The 21,630-nt window shown below is 34.2% G+C and overlaps 1 protein-coding gene and 1 pseudogene across 1 annotated transcript; one reads left to right on the top strand and one right to left on the bottom strand.

Moving 5' to 3' along the window:
- The first annotated feature begins 1,300 nt into the window (after positions 1-1,300).
- On the top strand, positions 1,301-2,717 carry LOC122309560 (annotated as a pseudogene).
- Positions 2,718-18,650: 15,933 nt separating this feature from the next.
- On the bottom strand, positions 18,651-19,413 carry LOC122311975 (cytosolic sulfotransferase 13-like). Its single transcript, XM_043126777.1, has one exon. The coding sequence runs from the start codon at positions 19,403-19,405 to the stop codon at positions 18,764-18,766; it is 642 nt and encodes a 213-aa protein (XP_042982711.1). The 5' UTR covers positions 19,406-19,413; the 3' UTR covers positions 18,651-18,763.
- Positions 19,414-21,630: the final 2,217 nt, after the last annotated feature.

Genomic DNA, 21,630 nt, shown 5'->3' with positions numbered 1-21,630 from the left:
TAGCAGGAGCTCCAGCGGATCCCTATCATTTTTCTACGTGTATATGCTTGGGAAATGATTGAAGCACTGGGTTTTTAGACATTTTGCTGACCTCTATGTCGTACCGACCTCTGGCTCTCTTCTTACCCTTTTCATGATTACTATTATGTGTACACATCTTCTCATATAGTATTATTTTTAAATATTTTAAAATTAATTATTATAATTTTTTAAACTTTCAAATAAAATATAAAAAAATTAATTCAATTTTTTAAATTTTAAAATAAATATAGTATTAAAAAATTTTATTATAATAATATTTATATTATAATAATATTTTAATTTTATAATATTTTTACTCAATTTTTTTTTTTTTAAATTCTATAAAACATCATGACTCAAACCATTTTATTATCATTTACAAATCATTTCATTATTATTCACAAATATTTCATCTCATTTTATTTCTCAAATATCTCCAATTGCCCAACCTACATGCACATGTAGGGTGATCTAGAAAGGTTGGTATTAGTAAAGACAATATTTAAAGAGCAAGGAATCAAAAAAACATGTACAATTATTTTTATAAGTGTTTTTATAATAAAATGAGAATATTTATGTAAAATAGTATTATTTTTATAAAAATATCTTTCATTTACAACATAATTATATAAAAATTATAAAAAGAGTTGTATGTCTTATAGTTTTTATATTTAATGGGCACAGACAATTACAAATTGTCAGATACTCTTTGCGCTAATAAGATTTTCATTTAATTTCTTCTTCATGTTAATTAGTAATTTAGTATTCTTTTATCCTTATTTCTCAACAGACTTTCTTTCCTTTGAAAAATACATAGCTTCATGCATAACTTGTTTTATAAATAAAACAGATTTTTATTAATACTTGAAATAGGGATAGTCACGTATATAAGATAAATACAAAAGAAGCTAAGAGCAAGAGATAGATTGAAGTCTAGGGTTATAGCTCCAAAGAAACAAGGTATTGAAAAAGAAACTTTAAACATCATCTAGAGAGCAATTATCAAAATACTGATCAATTATATATATATATACACCACAAGAAAAACAGGTTTTTGTATTTCTTGTAGGATCATATTTTTCATCTAAATACATCATAGAAACAAAATGACCAAAATACCCAAAAAAAAACCATTGCCTTCATAAATATAATGCCACGTGGCCAATTTAATCTCTATTTTGGCAAGTTTGACATGCCTTGGTTGTTCCTTTCTCCTATATATATATAGCCACAAGACAAAGAGAGATCCAACAATACCATTATTTCTATTAAAATCATGTCCACACTTCAATCACCTTCTTCTACCACAGTTCTTGAGCACCTAGAATAAGATGGACCAAGTCAAAAATGCAAAGACGGCAACATATCTTCCCTGCCAAACGATATAGGCCCTCAAGATAAAGGCTTTCTCAACGAGTACCATGGATTTTGGATTCCAACTTGGGCCATGTCAGGAGTTATAGCATCACAAAAATACTTTCAAGCTCGTGACACTGATATCCTATTAGTGACCCCTCTCAAAGTTGGTACTACTTGGTCAAAGGCGATCTTGTTTGCTTTAATGAACCAGATGCACTACCCAAACCTTCAAGAACATCCTCTGCTCACAAACTTCCCTCATGATCTTGTGCCCTTATTGGAAGGAGATATCTACACTAAAAAAAAGGTTCTAGATCTCAATCATGCCTCTCCAAGACTCCTCTCAACTCATTTACCTTATGCTTTGTTACCAACATCTGTGAAGGATTCAACATGTAAGATTGTGTATGTATATAGAAACCCTAAAGATACTTTTGTATCACTTTGGCACTTCCAGAATAGGGTGTATCCAACTACTGCCTCACTTGAAGAAGCTTTTGACAAGTTTTGTAGGGGAATGAGTCCATTTGGCCCTTATTGGGATCATGTTTTGAGTTGTTGGAAGGAAAGCATACAAAATCCAGGCTGAAAGATGCTTTTCTTGAAGTATGAAGACATGAAAGAGCAACCCACCACCTATTTGAAGAGCATAGCTGAGTTCTTAGATTGTCCATTTTCTCCAGAAGAAGAGGTAAAAGGTACAATGAATGATATTTCAAGGTTGTGTAGTTTTTGTTGGGAGCTGTTCTGACACAGAGACGATTCTAAATAAAGGAGGGACGAAATTTAACGTGGTTCGGCAATTGCCTACGTCCACAGCTGCTGTAATTTCACTATAAAAATAATTTTTACAGAAATCTCTCTCTCACCCACTTTGATGCACTTCTCTGATGCACTCTACCTGCACACACGCAGCACTCTCTATTTTCTCTCTGCTGCACACTCTGTCTGCACCCTTAAGCTCTCCTATTTATAGGAGAGCAGATCACTACGTTGCAGCAATTTGCTGCATGATGCTTGGGGAGGTGCCTAACAATACAAAAGCACCGAACGGTGCCTAATGTGCCAAAGAAGCAAACGGTGCATGACTCACCGTTTACTATTTTGTCTCCATCTACAACAGTTTTGATAACTTAAACAACTTGGATGTGAACAAAAGCAGAAAGTGGCATTTCCCAAATCATAAAATGACACTTTTTAGCTAAGGCGTAGACAATGTTGCATTTTTTCGCCAAGGTAATACTGGAGATTGGGTGAATTACTTAACACCTGAAATAGCAGAAAAATTAGACCATATTATTAAAGAAAAATTTCATGGTACTGGATTGAAATTTTAAGTCTTTAAGTTACATCATCGTCATAGTCAATTCCTAGTATGTACTGAACTTCTTGTTGATGCTTTTTTAATTAGTTGACATTTTGTCAGCAAAAATAATTAAATGTGTTGTATTGCTGTCAACGCTAGTTTGTGTTAACGGTTGGTTATAAAATGAGTTTGTTGTAACACTTCTCTTAACCTTTGTTTAAGAATTAAAATAAATTTGTAGTAATATCAAGTGTTCCTTCAAATCACAAGAAAAGAAAACCAGCAAAAAAGTAGAGAAAGATGTAATGAATTACCAATGAGGTTTTATGTTAATTTATTTCTTTCAAGTTTTCTTTTCGTACGAGACCCTTTTTTGAAAAAGGAAAGAAGTTTACTAAAGTATACATGCAACAAAGCAAAGCGATCTAGGAGCTATAGAGGTTTCTTTGAATTGAGCAACTTAGAAGTAAATAAAAGTGGAGTATTAAATAACAACGAGCGAGACCTTTTTTCACCGAGGTGGGGTTGGAGACTAAATAAATTACTTCAACCTCAAACGGTAGAGAAAATCGATCACATTTCTAAAAACAGGTTTCATGGTACAGGGTTAACATTTTAGGACTTCAAGTTGCATCACCATAGTCCATGCATACATACATAAAACATTGGACCATTTTGATCCGTTCATAAACAATAACACGAGTACTTGAAGGTATATACATAAAGACCGACAACATGCAACCTGAATGAAAGTTTTGTTTTAGATCTGCTTAATTTTCATATGAGAAATACTCTAGTCATAAAGTGACTATATAAAATGAATCTCATAAATTAATGTGGATTGTTGTGGTTTATCAGATTGTAAAATTATTTTTATTGTAAAATATATATGCCAAATTACATGAAGCCACGTACTTTATGTTATTATTTTTGTATAATCTTTTTGTAGTTACCGCACTCCTCTTCTTGAATCTTGTTAGTAGTGGGCAACCCAGCGGTAAGGGTGTACTGCTAGCACAAAATTATTATTATTATTATTATTATTATTATTATTATTATTATTATTATTATTATTATTTTGTTTTAAATATTTTTTTAACATCTTTAATAATTAAAAAAATACATAACTTTATTAATAATCACTTCTTTTCTCATTAAATAAAAAAATAAATTAAAAAAACAAAATGCATAAACAATAAAATTGAATGGAAAAAATCATGGTTTGATTTAGCGTTTTCTTTTCAATATCCTGGTCACCTAATTCTCATCCATTTCTCCAATATTCTTCTCCTTCGATCAGCTTGCATGCGAAAGGAAGCTTGATCTCATGAATGACGTCTTGTAAACGTAATACGTACTTACACACTGATCTATTTCTGATCTCCAAAATTTAAGTTCTATATACTAGATTTGTATTAAATATGTGAACTCATATATTTTGTTTTTTAATTTTTTTATATTTTAAAGAAATGATTATTAATAAAATTTTATTTTTTTAATAGTTAAAAGTATTTTAAAAAGATTATTTACACTGTATGGATATTTGGAGTAGACATTAGCCCACACCTAACTAGCTCATTTATGGTTGGTTTGATTATATAAAATCAAATTATTTTATATCATTTTATCTTATATAATTAAATTTTTAATATTAATTTTATTTTAAAATTTAAAGATATTAAATTATTTATTATATTTTAATAATAAATAAAAATAATAATTAATTTATAACAAAATATTTCATTTCATATCCTGTTAAATGTGCAACTAAAGGAGCCCAGATATTTTGCTGATCTCTATGCCTTGCGGAGCACTCGCTCTGTTTAAATCGTTGGCAATATCACTACAAATACGGCATTTTCCCAAGGAGACGATTCATGGCAAAAAGCCGACTTTTTGTGAGAAAAACCCTATTCCCACAGATTGTGATTGTGGGCAGCTCGTGGCGTAAAACTCGCCGCAAAAAGTATTATCACCCACGAAAGATTTAATTCGTGGCCAATACCTATATTTTCCCATAACACATTTCGTGGCAAGAGCCAATGAAGCGCATCGCAAAAGCACGTCCAGTTTCGTTTAAGCTTGTGGGAGTATGAGCAATTACCATGAGAGGTACTGGTGGGTATTAGTATTACCCACCACAACATTTGTGGGAAAAAACTTCTTCCGACAAAATAAAAAGTATTTGCCGTGAGTTGTCTTCGCAGCAAATGCTAAAAGAATTTAGAAAAAAAAAACCTTTCGTGAAAGCAAAAAAAGATGAGGTTAAGCCAAAAATGAGCATAAAAAATTGTCTAATATAAGCTAAAAAACCAAATACAAATCTCCAAGATTCAAATTGACACTAATAATACTTTCTAAAAAAAAAAAACCAGTTAATTCTACTAACATGTTTACAAGAAAAATCCCAATCTGCCCATGTAAAGTACTTATCAAAATAAACAGAGTCTAAGCTACAATGTTGGTGTTATTTTAATATAGTCTAAGTTAGTCTTTTATCCATCAAAATTCAATCTCCTGGAGCCATAATTCTAGAGACCCTGTATTTCCAGATGTTTATCACATAACATATTGTTCATGGGTAATCATAGTCTTGTGCTTTCTGTGATGCCCTCAAATCCCCATGCCCGAACACGGGGAAATCGAGACGTTTGGATGGTGACAACCCGGATCACCATCCTATCGACGGGTGCCAAGTGTGTGCAAAGGCAACTAATGTGCACGAAGAGACACGCAGCGGATAAGCAAGTCAATAAATAAGTACCAGAATTTTTCTTAACGTAATACAAGCTGTTTAAAACATACATAACTAAAATATTACAAAAACACAAATACAGTTTTAAAACCATAAAGAAAAGCATAACATCAGCAAGCCGGCGGAGCCGCATCCTCGGGCTCAGCCTCCTCCTCCTCATCCTCATCTCCTGCACCAAAAGCTACGGAACCAAAAATGGTACCGCAGGTAAGTAAAACCCAAACACTACCAGATAAAAACACATAAAACTCAAACAAGATGCATGAAACATGCCCAATGCACAAAGCCCATAAAACACAAGTTTTCCACACACGCCAAAAACCCATTTGGCCCAAAAACACACAACCTTTCTAACTAACACGCCAAAAGTCACATTTGACCCAATATCTCGCCAAAAGTCCATTTGGCCCAATACCACGCCAAAAGTCCCATTTGGCCTCTCAAACCATTATCCAATTTTAACCGCATGCACCATGACCTCCCCTAGGGGTCATCCGCACACCCTGGCTCCAGTGCCACACCGCAGAGTACCACCACGCGTGTGACACCTAACAAGCGATGCCCAGTTCCGCGCCCCGCGCGTGCGTAGCCAAGCATCCTCTAGCCCTCACCAGCAAAGGACCACGGAGTCGGTGCGTAGGGCGATGCCCGGTTCCGCGCCCGGCGCGTTCGTAGCCAAGCAACCCCTAGCCCCCGCTCCCGTCGTCTAGCGACAACTCAGGGGACATCACTCAGTTTATTCCGCTCCCGAGTGACCAAAGGAGCTCCACCGAGATAATAACCCATCCCGGCTTGGGCTCGTAATACACACGTACCCGTAAAACCACTCACGCCATTACACAGGCTTTTCACACAATTCCACAAACACACGTGCTTGCACCATGCAATGCCATGACAATGCATAATAAAATAATCAAACAACATAAATCAATTAAACAGACAACTCCGTCCTCCATCCATCCGACCCCCGAAACTCTTCGGACTCAGTCCGGAATCAACAACCAACAACAATAAATAAATTGAATGAGCGATATATATTTAAATCTGAAAATAGGGTTTGGAAAATACTTACAGCGCTATATGGCAATTTTAGAAAACAAGCGGCGTTGCAAACGGTGGAAAAACAGCAACGTCACAGTGAAAATTCACTGTGGTCGTGGGTTTGAAAAACCCACTTTTGAACGGGGACAAACTAGGACACGAAATTAATAGGGAATGGTCTAGGGATGGTTGTGAAGCTATTGGAAGTGATGAACGGCCGTGGGTGGCGGCGGAATCGCCGGAAATGGCCGGAAAGTGCAAATCGGAAACTAAGCTCGTAGGAGCTGTTCCGGTGGTCGTTGGAGGCCGGAAATGGGTGGGTTAGGACGGCAAGGAGTCGGTGATGAAGTGGTGAAGAAGTGGTGGCCGGAGGTGGAGCGACGGCGGCGGATCGGAGCAAAATCCGTGCGCCCTTCTTGGAGCTTTTCCGGCCAAACGGCCGGCCGGTTGGGGGTGGGCTTTGGAGGGGTGGTGCGCCGGAGGGAGGGGAAGAAAATGGGACCGGTGTGGGGCCGAGTGGTGGCCGGACGGCGGTGGGCCGGTAGAGAGAAGGTGTTCGGCGTGAGGGAGAGGGAGGAGAGAGAGAGAGAGCTCAGGGGGGTTCGGACGCGGGAAAGAGAAAGAAAAAGAAGAAAAAAAGAAAAAGAAAGGAAAAAGAAAAGAAGGGAAAAAGAAAAAAGGAAAAAGAGAAAAAGGAAAAAGATGTGAAAAGAAATGAGGTCCAATCCTCACTCCGGGAAAACGAAATAAACCGCCGAAAAAGATTAAAAACCATTAAAACAACTAAAAGAAATAAAACACAACATCAATTAAATTAAAAACCAATTTTAAAACGCAAATAAATTAAAATAAATAACTAATATATTAATTAAAATAACAACAATTATTTCAGCGAAAAAAACACTCAAAAGCGGGTCATCACACTTTCCATGCAACTTTTTTTTTTTTATCGGTAATCAAGAAGTTTTATTCAACATAAAAGGCAAATCCCAAGTACACAGGGTGTATACTTGAAAAATACCTAACTAGAGTTTACAACCGAAATAAGAAAGTCATGGACATTTAGTCCATTACATACAATGGCTCCCACCCAAGAAAACAAAGTTTTGAAGAGAAAAAACTTTCAGCTCCCCCACTTTCCATGCAACACGGCAACAACATTTAACAACATGGCAGCAAAATGGCTAAAAGTCTTCACATATTGAAGATACCAAAAACATTACCATTGAGGAACAACATCCTTGTGTCTGGATGAGAGGCTACACACTGTAAGAAAATATAAAAAGCATGCGAAGCTTCAGCTGACATACAAATAGAGATTCAAGAATAAAAAGCAGTTGACAAGCTTACACTTGTCTTCTGCTACTGATAAAATAGGGTATATTGAAACTATCTCCTGAAAGTAAAAAAGATTCAACATCATGGAAAGAAAACATTTTTTTTGATAATCCCATTGCTGAATCACAAACCAAAGTACTTCCAATTTTGGAGATTAACTTCTTAAAATACAAAGGCAATATACATAACCGCAAGAGATAAAAAAATCCTGCTAGTGAAAACTAACTATCAAGGCAATAAATAAGATCCAAGTATGAAACAAAGGAATAGAATGTCATAGCATGTCCCAAAGAACAAGCACCCATGTGAGCAAGATACTTTATTCGAGAGATAATATATATTCAATATCCCTACCAATATGCAAAGCAATCCATTACTTAATTTTTTTTTTTCTAGAGATAATACATATATTCAAAGATATGTAAGCATGTTCATATCATTCGAAAAAAAACTGCAAGGAAACAAAAATTGCTATGAGAATTAAGCCATGTGATGACCCGCTTTTGAGTGTATTTTCGCTGAAATAGTTGTTTTTATTTTAATTAATATTTTAGTTATTTATTTTAATTTATTTGCATTTTAAAATTGTTTTTAATTTAATTGATGTTTTGTTTTATTTCTTTTGATTGTTTACAGTTTTTAATCTCTTTTCGGCGGTTTAGTGTTGTTTTTCCCGGACTGAGGATTAGACCTCGTCTTTTCCCTACATCTCTTTCCCTTTTTCCTTTTCTTTTTCCTTTTTGTCTTTTTCCTTCTTTCTTTTTCCTTTCTTTTTCTTTTTTCTTTCTTTTCTTTTTTTTTCCTCTCTTCTTTCCTGCTCGAGCCCCCCGGTCTCTCTCTCTCTCTTCTCTCTCCCTCACGCCGGAAGCTTCAACTCCCCGGTATACCGCCGTCCGGCCACCGTGCGGCTCACCGCAGGTCCCATTCGCTTCGTCTCCCTCCGGCGCACCTCCCCACCGAAACTCACCCCCAATCGGCCGGCCGTTTGGCCGAAAATCCTCCTTAAAGCCCGCACGGCTTTGGCTCCGATCCGCCGCCGTCGCTCCACCTCTGGCCACCATTTCTTCACCACTTCATCACCGGTCCCTTGCCGTCCTAACCCACCTATTTCCGGCCTCCAACGACCACCGGAATAGCTCCTACGAGCTAGCTTTCCTTTTTGGGAAATCCGGCCTCTTTCCGGCGATTTCGCCGCCACCCACGGCCAACCACCACTTCCAATAGCTTCACAATCATCCCTAGATCATTCCCTATCAATCCCAAGCCCTAGTTTGCCCCCGTTCAAAAGTGGGTTTGTCACAACCCACGGCCACAGTGAATTTTCACTGTGACGTTGCTTTTTCGCCGCCGTTTGCAACGCCGCGTGTTTTCTAAAATTGCCATATAGTGCTGTAAGTATTTTCCAAACCCTATTTTCAGATTTAAATATATATTGCTCATTCAATTTATTTTATCTGCTGGTTGGTTGATTCCGGACTGAGTCCGAGGAGTTCGGGGGTCGGATGGATGGAGGACGGAGTTACTTGTTTTATTGATTTACGTTAGTTGGTTATTTTTGTGCATTGTTATGGCATTACATGGTGCATGCACGTGTGTCTTTGTTTAAGTGTGAAAAGCCTATGTATTGGCGTAAGTGGTCTTACGGGTGTGTGTGTATCACGACCCCAAGCTGGGATGGGGTATTATCCCGGTGGAGCTCCTCTGGTCACTCGGGAGCGGAATAAACTGAGTGATGTCCCCTGAGTTGTCGCTAGACGACGGGAGCGGGGGCTAGGGGTTGCTTGGCTACGAACGCGCCGGGTGCGGAACCGGGCATCGCTCTACGCACCGACTCCGTGGCCCTTCGCTGGTAAGGGCTAGAGGATGCTTGGCTACGAACGTGCGGGGCACGGAACTGGGCATCGCTCGTTAGGTGTCACATGCGTGGTGGTACTCTGCGGTGTGGCACTGGAGCTAGGGTGTGCGGATGACCCCTAGGGGAGGTCATGGTGCATACAGTTAATATGGCTAATGGTTTGAGACGGATAAAGGCCAAATGTGACTTTTGGCGTGTTTTTCAGAAAGGATGTGTTTTTGGGCCAAATGGGTTTTTTTTGGCGTGTGTGGAAAAATCGTGTTTTATGGGGTTTGTGCATTGGGCATGTTTCATGCATATTATTTGAGTTCTATATGTGTTTTTATCTGGTAGTGTTTGGGTTTTACTTACCTGCGGTACCATTTTTGGTTCCGTAGCTTTTGGTGCAGAGTTGGAGGACGAAGAGGAGGAGGCTGAGCCCGAGGATGCGGCTCTGCCAGGTTGCTGATGCTATGATTTATATTTGGTTTAAAACTGTATTTGTGTTTTTGTAATATTTTATTTATGTATGTTTTAAACAGCTTGTATTACGTTAAGAAAAATTCTGGTACTTAGTTATGACTTTCGTTATCCGCTGCGTGTTTCTTTGTGCACATTTGTTGCTTTTGCACACACTTGGCACCCGTCGATGGGATGGTGACCCGGGTTGTCACTATCCGGACATCTCGATTTCTCCGTATTCGGGCGTGGAGATTTGGGGGCGTCACAAGCCATGCACTTGTGTAGCAGTATAAAAATACCAACATGCAAAATAATTGAATTAACACGAGAATCATGGTAAACATTTCAATATCATTCGAAAACAGGGGAAATTGATCACCGGCCTTGGGAGAGTGGATTTTGAAAAAACCCCAATCAGAATTTAATTTACAGAATCCATTTCTCAAACGCACACTCAACACAAGTAAATCTTCAGCATTGGTACCGATGTAATTCAATCACCAAAACCCATTTCTATCAAGATTAGGGCTTTTTCTTTTCTATTTCATTAGCTAACTTGGGTATATTTTCATTACTAAAATTGAGAAATAATTACATATCTAAAACCCTAATCTGGAAAATCAAAATAAGAGAGAGGGATTTAATTTTGGGGATACCTCACCGTGGAATATTCTTGGGTTGTTGGCATTGGGGGCCTCGGTTGGATCTCACCGACCCATGGTGGAATATCCACAGCGAGGGAGGGATGGTGTTGTTGGCTTGATGGAGGCGTTCAGGGGTGAGTCTGGGTTGATCGACGTAGGGGAAAGTGAGAGAGGGACGCAGAGGAGTTGTGGGCAACCATGATGTCATGCGTGGAGATGGCGACGGCGGAGCCCTAGCCTAGAGAGAGAGACAGAAAAGAATGGAAGGGAGAGAGATTTGACAGAGGGACAGTCAAACCGAGATGGATAAGTCGCGTATCGTGGTGGTGGTGCTGCGTCGCGTAGTGGTGGTGCTGCATCTGTGGTGGCGGTTGTGAGAGAGGAAGAGAGTGAGAGAGAGACAGAGTTTTCGATTTGTGGGGGAGGGGAGAGTCGGGAGATACGGCATTTGGACTTTGGAGGGAGGGGGAGATCAGACGGGGGGAAATATGGGAGGGAATTAGGATCTAAGTGATCTAAGGGTGGAGATTTAAAATCTCATGCGTATTTATTTGCGGCAACTTAATTTCCATGGTAAAATCTTTTTTGTTTTCACGAATTTTTAATTGTCTAATGTGATTACATGATAAAATGTTATTTTCTTTTTCCACAGATGCTATTTGTGACATTAGGTAAGTATTTTCCACCAAATCTTGCTCGTGGACATGATTTCATGGAAAAAATCATATTGTTTTCTCCACAAACAGTTTTCATGTTATTAGCTAAGTATTTGCCATGGATGTAGAGTTTGGAAAAAATACTTCATGATAAAAACCCATATCTCTTGTAGTGAATGTTTGTTTGCGGCAATTTGTGATATTTTTTGCGACAAATTCTAATGTTGAAAAAGACCTGTTTTCTTTTTAAATACTCTATGTACTAGAGTTCAAATAAAACATCTGTTCATCCCCGTTTTTAAAGTATTCATCCCCGTTTTTAAAACATCTGTTTATTTACTATTTGCAATTTTTTAAATAAAAAACGTCTGGTCAGAAAATAATACTAATTAAATTGACAAACAAATTAAATGAAGTCGTGTTATACCTACTGAGAGAGTATTGTTCGAGAAATTCTCTCAATAAAGCTATTTAATCTTTTTATTTTTATTTTTTATACATTTTTTATATTCTTAAATATTTTTTTTTAAATTTATAATATCATTAAAAAATAATTTCTTAATTTTTAACTAAATAAATAATAATAATAATTGAGATCCATTGCCGGTAACATTCATCTGACATATAACATTATTTCTAAGCTGGTGCTATACCCACCAAGGGTGTAGTCCGAATATGGTTCCGATAAAACTATTTGGTATTTTTTAATTTTAATTTTTTTCAATTATTTTTTTATATTCTTGCACATATAAAAAAATTTCACAACATTTTCTAAAAATATGTTTCTCTAAATATATATATATATATATCGAGATGCATTTGTCGTGATCAGTAGCACTATTCTTATTCTTAAATGAAAATCTTATCACGGAAGGTAGTTGTCGTTGTCTGTCAATTTTGTGTCATTCAACCACCGGTCCCAATTTTAATATCATCAGCTAACTAAGGAAAACACTAATCCCACATAAAGGGATTACCGAAATTTTTTACCGAAAATTGTTTTGATTTTTTTTAAAATTTTTTTACTTAGTCATTAAATAAGTGTTTTTAAATAAATATGTGATTTTTTTTTATTTTTAAAAAATATTGAAAGAAAAATTAAAAAAAAGAAAAAAAGAGAAATACACTGATCGGTAGAAGATCTGTAGAAATCTTCTGTGGACGTAGCAACGTCCGTCGTCCTCTAACTAAACCAACCTTTCGGGATCAACACTAATGCGCGTGCAGGCAGGGCATTTATTGTTTCCAAAATGATCCGGCTGTCTGGCCTACCCAAAGATGAATGAATGTCGGTTGAAGTTGGTAGGGGGCACACAGGTAAGCAAAATATCTAAGAGAAAAATGATCTACACTATATTTTTTATAATATTTAATATAATTATTTTTTAAACGAGAAGTACTTTTATAAAATAAATTACAAAAATAATATCAACTTACAAAAATATCATTGCCTTAAAACGTAGTTATAAAATATGTTGAAAAATATATTGTGTGGATGTCATGTCATGCTCTATTTAAAAACCCAATACTTCAATCATTTTCTAAGCATATAGTTTTAAAATGATAAATGATATTTGTAAGATTAGGATTTCTGCCGTACTTCTGTTTTAAAAAATTAGTTATTAAATCTTAAATTCATATAAAAATTAATTTTTTTTATAATAAATTCTTTTTTTTTTTTAAAAAAAATTATTGTAGTTAACATTATTACTCATACAAAATAGTTGACCGCCTGGCCTATCCAGAGAACGTCGGTTGGAGTAGATCATGGGGTACTGAGTTAAGAAAAATATCCGAAGATGTTTGAGCGTTGCTTCAATCATTTTCCAAGCATATATGTATGTATCTTCCGCATATGGTTTAGCTCTCTTCTTCTTCTTCTTTTTATTTTTTATTTTTCTTTTCCCTTCTGCATGGATGAATTATATTGAGTGTCTAATGGATTTATTATATATTCTTTTGCATTTCTAACCGATTGATAAACAGAATTAGGGATTGTAAATTGGTCCAGTACTGAAAAAATGATGGAATCAGTCTATCACCCTTCCGGGACCGGACTAGACCGAACATCCATAGAGACTAGTCCGGCCTAATTATTTTTTATTTTTTTCTTCTTTTTTCAGGTAAATTATTAATTTTTTTAAAATTATTAAATTAAAATTAAGTAAATTATTAATGTGAATTATGTAACTAACTCATTAAAAAAATATTATACTATAATTATATTTATGATGTTAATAGTTACTACTTACTGATTTAGACTTTATTTTTTAGTATGCATAATTATTAATAATATCATAAATTTTATATATGATTAATAAATATTAAATAATTTCATTGTACATAGATTATTCATACTTGCTTGCAACTTAGGTATTTAAAAAAATTACTTAATTATTTTAATTAAGTGTAAATAATAGAGTATGTATAGATTTATGATGCATTAACTGTTTATATATAATGATATAAATTATCACATAATTTAAGATTTATTATTAATTGATAGCATATATTATTTTATATTTTATATGGTCTATGATAATAAATTAGATAAAATTCATACCAACTTATATAACTACTATATAAAAATAATATATTAAATTATTAAAAATATTTAAAAATATATATAGGGTTCGGTCCATTCGGTTTGGTCCTGTCCAAAATTTGTAGACCCCGAAACCGTACCGAATGTCATTAGTCCACACATTTTGGGATCGAGATTGACTGGTCCCAACTTCAGTCCAATCAGGTTAGTTTCTCCAATCTAGACCGATTGGCTTACAGCCCTAAATGGAATTATGATTTTCCCATCTCATTGCAAAAACAAGTAAAATGAATTTGCTTTTCTATTTACATTATTGTAATTAATTATAATGTTATATACATTCGTGGAGTGTATAAAAATAGACCAATGTGTGCATTCACCAAATCATCACGTCATTGATCATGAGATCGAGCTTCTTTTCATAATAAAGCTGATCAAAGGAGAATAATATTAATTGGAGAAATGGATGATCAGATTGTAGTCTTAACGGGTTAGGATTTAGTTTTAACGAGTTTGGGTCAAAACAAGTTGACTCGTTAAGGCACGATTACTTAATGGGTTGATAATAGGTCAACTTGTTTTAACTCGTTATAACCCGTTATGACATGTTAAGAAAGTTAAAGTTACAATTATACTCTTATACCTTAAAGTAAAATTGTTAGAATTTTAATTTCAATATTTATATTGTTTGGATTATAATTTTGGACTTGTAGTTAGTTTTCTAATTTTTATAAATATTGTAATTTTAAAATTTATATAAAATTATGCTAAATTTAATCAGGTTAAACGGGTTAATTTTATCAATTCAATTCATTTACATAAACAGTTTAAAAATGGATCGAATTATATCATGATAACTTATTTCATAATATTTACTAATAGGTCAAAACGGGTTGACACGATATGATCCGTTATGTTAATAAATCGTGTTAGAATTTAAAATTTTGACATGATAAATTTAATGAATCAGATTAAGATTGAGTTATATAATATAATCTATATATTTTGACATAATATATATACGATTCGTTAATACAATTTGACATCTTTAATCCATATCGCAAAAAATTTGATTTAATTGGATCGAGTTGGATGGATCCTTATGGCACCACTAGAGCTTATTGTTTGATGTGAAAAATTGTACCGACAGCAGTCGACACCTTTATATTCGATCTTCTTTATTAAAATAAGTAAAGCTAACTGGGCAGATTTCAAAGGCAATGAATCTTACCTCTGTCTCTCTCTCTCTCTCTCTCTCTCTCTCTCTCATACGGAGTGATAACATACCATATGTGTCCACGTCTAATCAAATATCTAACTCAAAACCAGATGATACGACTCTTGGAATATTTGTTTTACCTTTCAAAAATTGATAGAGTCACAATCCTTTTACTATTTATTTATTATTATTATTATTTAATTTTTTTTAATTTTTTATTTTACTTAATAATTAAAGAAATAATTATTAATAAAATTATATATATATTTTAATTTTTTTAATGATTAAAAATTTTAAAAAAATACTTAAAAGATAATGATAAAAAAAATTTTAATTTTTTTTTATAAATAATGAATAGATAATAATAGAATAATAAGTCCGTTGGTGTGACATGCATGCAATTAGCTTGATAATTATTGGTTATAAAATATTTATTTGCTATCTTTGTGCTGTTGCATGCATGGACGTTTGTGCTGGTACAGTATTGTCTGTGGTGGGGCACATGCATAAAATTCATGGAAGGCATGTTTTGCATTTTCATTGTGGCACAAATAATTTTTGAGATTTCCATCTTTTTGTTGTTTAATGTCATGAGAGCAATAGCTTGAACCCATTTGAGTCGATCAACATTATAAAATAAAATTAAAACAAAAAGAGTACTATGAAATCATTAATAAATCCTCCATTCGCACAAGATATACCAACTTATTATTAAATTATAGCATCTGTCGAGCTTTTACATCACTATACTTTGTTATATTTTTGTTAGGGTGTATATAAGATTAGAATCTTTATTTGAATTTCAGTCTTATAATTCACTTGAGATGTATATAAATATATAAATAAACCCTATATATTTATTGAATATTTAACTTTATTACATAAAACTCACTCAAATAACTAGAAATATTATAAAATCTTCAAATCAAGTATTTATTTCTTGTCCACTAAGAAATATATACTAGAGTTTGCCTCGTTTGATTACAAAAATTAGATGAGATGAAAAATTTGTTAATAATAATAAGATTATTTATAAATATTAATGAAATAGTTTGAATTAAAATATTTATGGAATTTTGAGAAATGAGATATGAAAGGAAGCATAAGCTAATAATAATATATATGCATAATATCAATTTTTCAAGCATATAAATCTCCAAAACATCATCAAGTACTTCAATAGCATCTTGCAGGTTCTTGGACCCATGCATGTTCACTTTAATTATGATCATGCTTTGCTGTTTAGTTTCATGCAGATTGTTGGACCCATGCATGTTCTCTTTAATTATGATCATTCTTGCAGGTGCTCCAGGAAAGGAGAAGAAGGTTGTTAAAGTGTAGATAGTTTTAGTAGGAAGAGAAAGGGGTAGTTGTATTGGGATCTTGGCTCGTGTTGTGGTTGTAAACCTTAAAATAATGTCCATTTACATATATAAGGTGTTAGCATTGTGTTTCGTATGCCTGAACAAGGTCTTAATAATTCGAATTTAGATTTTCACATGCAAACACATGGGAGAAAGTGGGCTTGGAGTGGCTTAGTGAACTTCTAATGCCTAAGTTAGTCTCTTGTATGTATAGTGATGGTTGGAGAATAGCAAAATTCATAAGGAATTTTTCCTGCTTGGGAGCCAGCTTTTATACAAAATTTATGATGACATTTTGTACCCTATAACAAGGGGTTCATGTCATTCTCCGTAATAATTTTCAACTGAGTCTTTAATACAATGTGGGACTTGGGCGGCGTCATTAATACGGCATGACTTCTTGGATAGCGCCTCGATTGTAGATGATCAAGGCTGTCACTTCCCATGCTTAGCGTCAAGGAATGAAGGGTTGTTCCATGTTTGTCCTTCCTGTCCACTTGTTGGTCTAGATTCTTAAATGTTGCGAGTCTTTGGGGATGTTAGGGTTGGCGTGTCTTGTCTGTTCCACCTTTTAAGTTATATGTCTATTGAGTAAATCTATTTATTTTTTATTTTTTTCCATTCTGTCATCATTCCATGACAGAGCATTAAATAATAGATTTACAAATAATATATATACATATATGAATTATACCATCAAATTAATTGGGATACTTTATCTTCTTGGGATGGTCTTGCCTATTCAATATATATATATATATATAAATGATATCCACACACCCCAATAGTAAACCTGTTTAATTAAATATAGATTTTTTTTTCCTTCTAAAAGGGGTCTGATACTTAGAAAAGAAAGAGGGAAAGAAACTTGAATAGAAGCTGACAAACAAATTAAATGAAAACCTCTTGATCGGTACAACAGAGATTGATCATGTAGGATTGTAAGTATCCGTACGTGTTTCAAAACTAATTAAAATAAAACATCATCGCTAATTCATTATGTTTTTTTGTGCCTTCCGCAGGTTTTCTTGAAAATGCTAACGCTTTTGCTCATTGCAAGCTATACAAGAACAGGAAGCATATATATTTGTGCATTTTCGTAGATTTTCTTGAAAATGTCGAAATTGACTTTTTTGTCAAGAATATTTGTGGCGACATGTTTTTGCTAAAAACTGCTTTTAGTGGCGATTGCAGCATTTTTTTTTTTTCCCAAAACATTAATCTTGTAGGTAAAAGTAAGTATTTATGAAGTTACGAGCCGTTGGATGAAAAAAAAAAAAAAAATGGTGGCCGCAGAAGGCCAATATGCCGAGACCCATTATCAAGATCCACTAACGGGACACTTAGCATTTCTCCTTTTAAAAATATTATTCGTCAAGTTAATTAGTATTATTTTTTCCCTTCTCTGACCAGACTTTCTTTCCTTTTAAAAATGCAAACCAATACCAAGCATATATATGAATGTATGTATAATGTATCTTCCACAAATGGTTTAACATGACTTTTTGTGATTTGAATGAACAGTTGATATATATGATAAAAATCTTTTGATATATTAAAAATATTAAAGAGCTCTTATGTACTGAAGATAAGATCATCGTTCTGGACTAATTCCCATCTCCTTTGATCAATGGACAATAAATTAGTACAACTTTATTTTATTTTCCAAACAAGTCTCAACATATATTATCCTTAAGACAATCTTTATACAGCAAACCCATTTTATAACCAACCGTCAACACATTTAATACAACGAACTTGATTACTTTCCGACGAAATGTACCTAGCTACTAATTATAAAATATCAACAACAGTACAGTACATATTAGGAATTGATTACAACAATGACGTAACTTAAAAGACTTAAAATTTAAATCCAGTACCATAAATTTTTTCTTCAATAATATGGTCCAATCTCTTTGTCATATGAGGTGTGAAGTAATTCACCCAATCTCCACTATTGCCTCGGCAAAAAAATGATGCATGGTCTATGCCTTGGCGAAATAATGCTGTTTCATGATTTGGGATACGAAACCTTCTATTTTTATTCACTTCCAAGTTGCACAAGTTATCAAAACTACACAATATTAAAATATCATTTTCACAATACCTTTTGCCTCTTCTTCCGAAGAAAATGGACAATCCAAGAACTCAGCTATTCTTCTCAAATGGGTGGTTGGTTGCTCTTTCATTTCTTCATACTTCAAGAAAAACATTTTTCAACCTGGTTTCTCGATGCTTTCCTTCCAACAACTCAAAACATGATTCCAATAAGGGCCAAATGGACTCATTCCCCTACAAAACTTGTCAAAAGTTTCTTCAAACGAGACGGTGGTTGAATGCACCCTATTCACGAAGTGCCAAAGTGACACAAAAGTATCTTTAGGGTTTCTATATACATACATAATCTTACATGTTGAGTTTTTCACAGATGTTGGTAACAAAGTATAAGGCATATGAGTTGAAAGGAGTCTTGGAGAGGCATGATTGAGATCTTTAACCTTTTTTTCATTGTACATATCTCCTTCCAATATTGGAACAAGAGCATGAGGGAGGTTTGTGAGTAGAGGATGTTCTTGAAGGTTTGGGTGGTGCATCCAGTTCACTAAGGCGAATAAGATGGCCTTTGACCAGGTAGTACCAACTTTGGGAGCAGTCACCAATAAGATATCAGTGTCATGAGCTTGAAATTGTTTTTGTGATGCCATAACTCCTTCCAATGACCAAGTTGGGATCCAAAATCCATGGTACTCACTTAGTTGGCCTTTCTCTATGTTGACGTCTTTGCATTCTTGACTTGGTCCATCTTCTTCCAGGTGCTCAAGATCAGTAGTAGAAGAAGGTGATTGAAGTGTAGACATAATTTTAAGAGAAATGATAATACTATTGGGTCTCGCTTTGTTTATTGTTATATAAGTAGAGAAAATGAACAACCAAGGCATGCCAAAATTACCAAAAATAGAAATAAAAAAGGCAACGTGGCATTATATTTATCAGGGGCGCCAATGGAGACTTTTTCTTGTTATTTTTCTAATTTTGTTGCTATCATATATTTGGATGAAGAAAATGATCGGGATTTTGATATTTGCTCTCTCGATGATGTTTAAAGTCTCTTTTTCAATACCTTGTTTATTTGGAGCTATAACTCTAGACTTCAATCTATCTCTTGCTCCTAGCTTCTCTTGTATTTATCTTGATTAATACGTGGACCATCTCAATTTCTGTTTTAATAAAAATATGTTTAATTTATAAAAACAAGTTATGCATGAGCTCTGTAGTCGTCTATAATCAATGGCCAAATGCACAAACTTTAGACACGTACGTTCTATGTATTCATATATGCCCAAATAGCATCTTTCGAAATATTCTTACATCGCTTTGCTTTGTTGTATTTTGGTTGGAGTTTGCGTTTAAGATTTGGATCTTTTAGAATCTCTATTTGAATTTTAGGCGTAGTATTCACTTGAGGGAGATATAAACATATAAATGAGCCCTACTGCATATTTATTGAATATTTAACATTATTAAAAGATTCATGATTCTAATAACTAAAAATATTATAAAATCTTGAAATCGAGTATTTATTTCTTCTTCAAAGTATTTATAAAACATCTGTTCATCCCCATTTTCAAAGTATTTATCTTGATTTCACTATTTAAAGCAGGCCTCAATATGAATGTATGATGCATTAATTATTTATATATAATAATATAAATTATCACATGATTTATGATTTATTATTAATTGATAGCATATATTATTTTAAATTTTATATAGTTAATGATAATAAATTAGATAAAATTCATATCAACTTATATAATTACTATATAAAAATAATATATTAAATTATTAAAAATATTTAAATATATATATAGGGTTCAGTCCATTTAGTCTTGTCCGGTCCAAAATTAATAGACCCCGAGACTGGACCAACTGTAATCAGTCCACACATTTTGGGATCGAGACCGACCGGTCCCAACTTCGGTCCGGTCAGTTTCTCTAGTCTAGACCGATCGGTTTACAATCCTAAGTGGAATTATGATTGTCCTTTCTCATTGGGCAGTGGAATTATGATTTTCCCTTCTCACTGCAAATACAAGCAAACTGAATATGCTTTTCTATTTACATTATTGTAATTAATTATAATGTTAAATATAATTGTGAAGTGTGCAAAAATAGACCAATGCTTGTGTTCACCATATCATCGTGTCATTGATCATGAGATCGAGCTTCTTTTCATAATAAAGCTGATTGAAGGAGAATAATATTAATTGGAGAAATGGATGATAGATTATTAAAAACGAGCAGATCATATATTTTTTTCTTTTTTTAATTGGTTTCGTTTAATTTGTTATCATCATTATTATATACTTGAGCCTTTAATTTGTGACAAATTACAATCACAAGCACATGATTAGTTTCCAGGCTGTAATTGATTTCACCATCTTTTTTATCTCTAGCCCGATCGAAGCTATTAATTTCCAATGAAGAAATGTGGAGATTAATCAAAAACAAAACTTTCATTCTTGCATGCCCTAACATTAATTATACCTTCAAGTACTACTCGTGTTATTAATGTTGATGAACTGATGATCAAAATGGTCCAATGTTGTTGATGCAGGGGGATCTGAGATAGATGATGCTGAGCTGTCAGATTGCACCTTGATGGCTCTGAGATACCATGAGTTGGCATATCAGCGTAAAGGCGGAAATTGATTGTGATATTTTCCTAAGTGAGGCCTTTTTTAGTACATTTCAGTCTTTTGGCCATAACTTTAGCTACGGGCATTGGAATCGCACGTAAGACCCCAATTTAGAAAGTTCTTTTCGGCGCGCACGCTGTCCACATATAGCTCCATGTGCCCTTTTTTCGACATCAGATTTTTCTGTTTTCTCCTCCAAATCACTAGTTTTAGTTATTTTTTACTATTTATGGTAATATTTCGTTTGTCAGTTAGGAAGTCATTTTAAACCCGATTTGGGTCCCATTTTTTACAGATTGTTTATTTTATTTTGAATTTCAATTTGGAGTGATTTTCGAGATTTTGCTACTTTTGGCAAAATTTGGATAAACACGATTTTTGGC

Source organism: Carya illinoinensis, chromosome 5 (genome assembly GCF_018687715.1).
Source record: "Carya illinoinensis cultivar Pawnee chromosome 5, C.illinoinensisPawnee_v1, whole genome shotgun sequence".
Lineage (NCBI taxonomy): Eukaryota > Viridiplantae > Streptophyta > Magnoliopsida > Fagales > Juglandaceae > Carya > Carya illinoinensis.
Note: the sequence above shows the minus strand (reverse complement) of the source record. Positions and strands in the feature narration are given on the sequence as shown.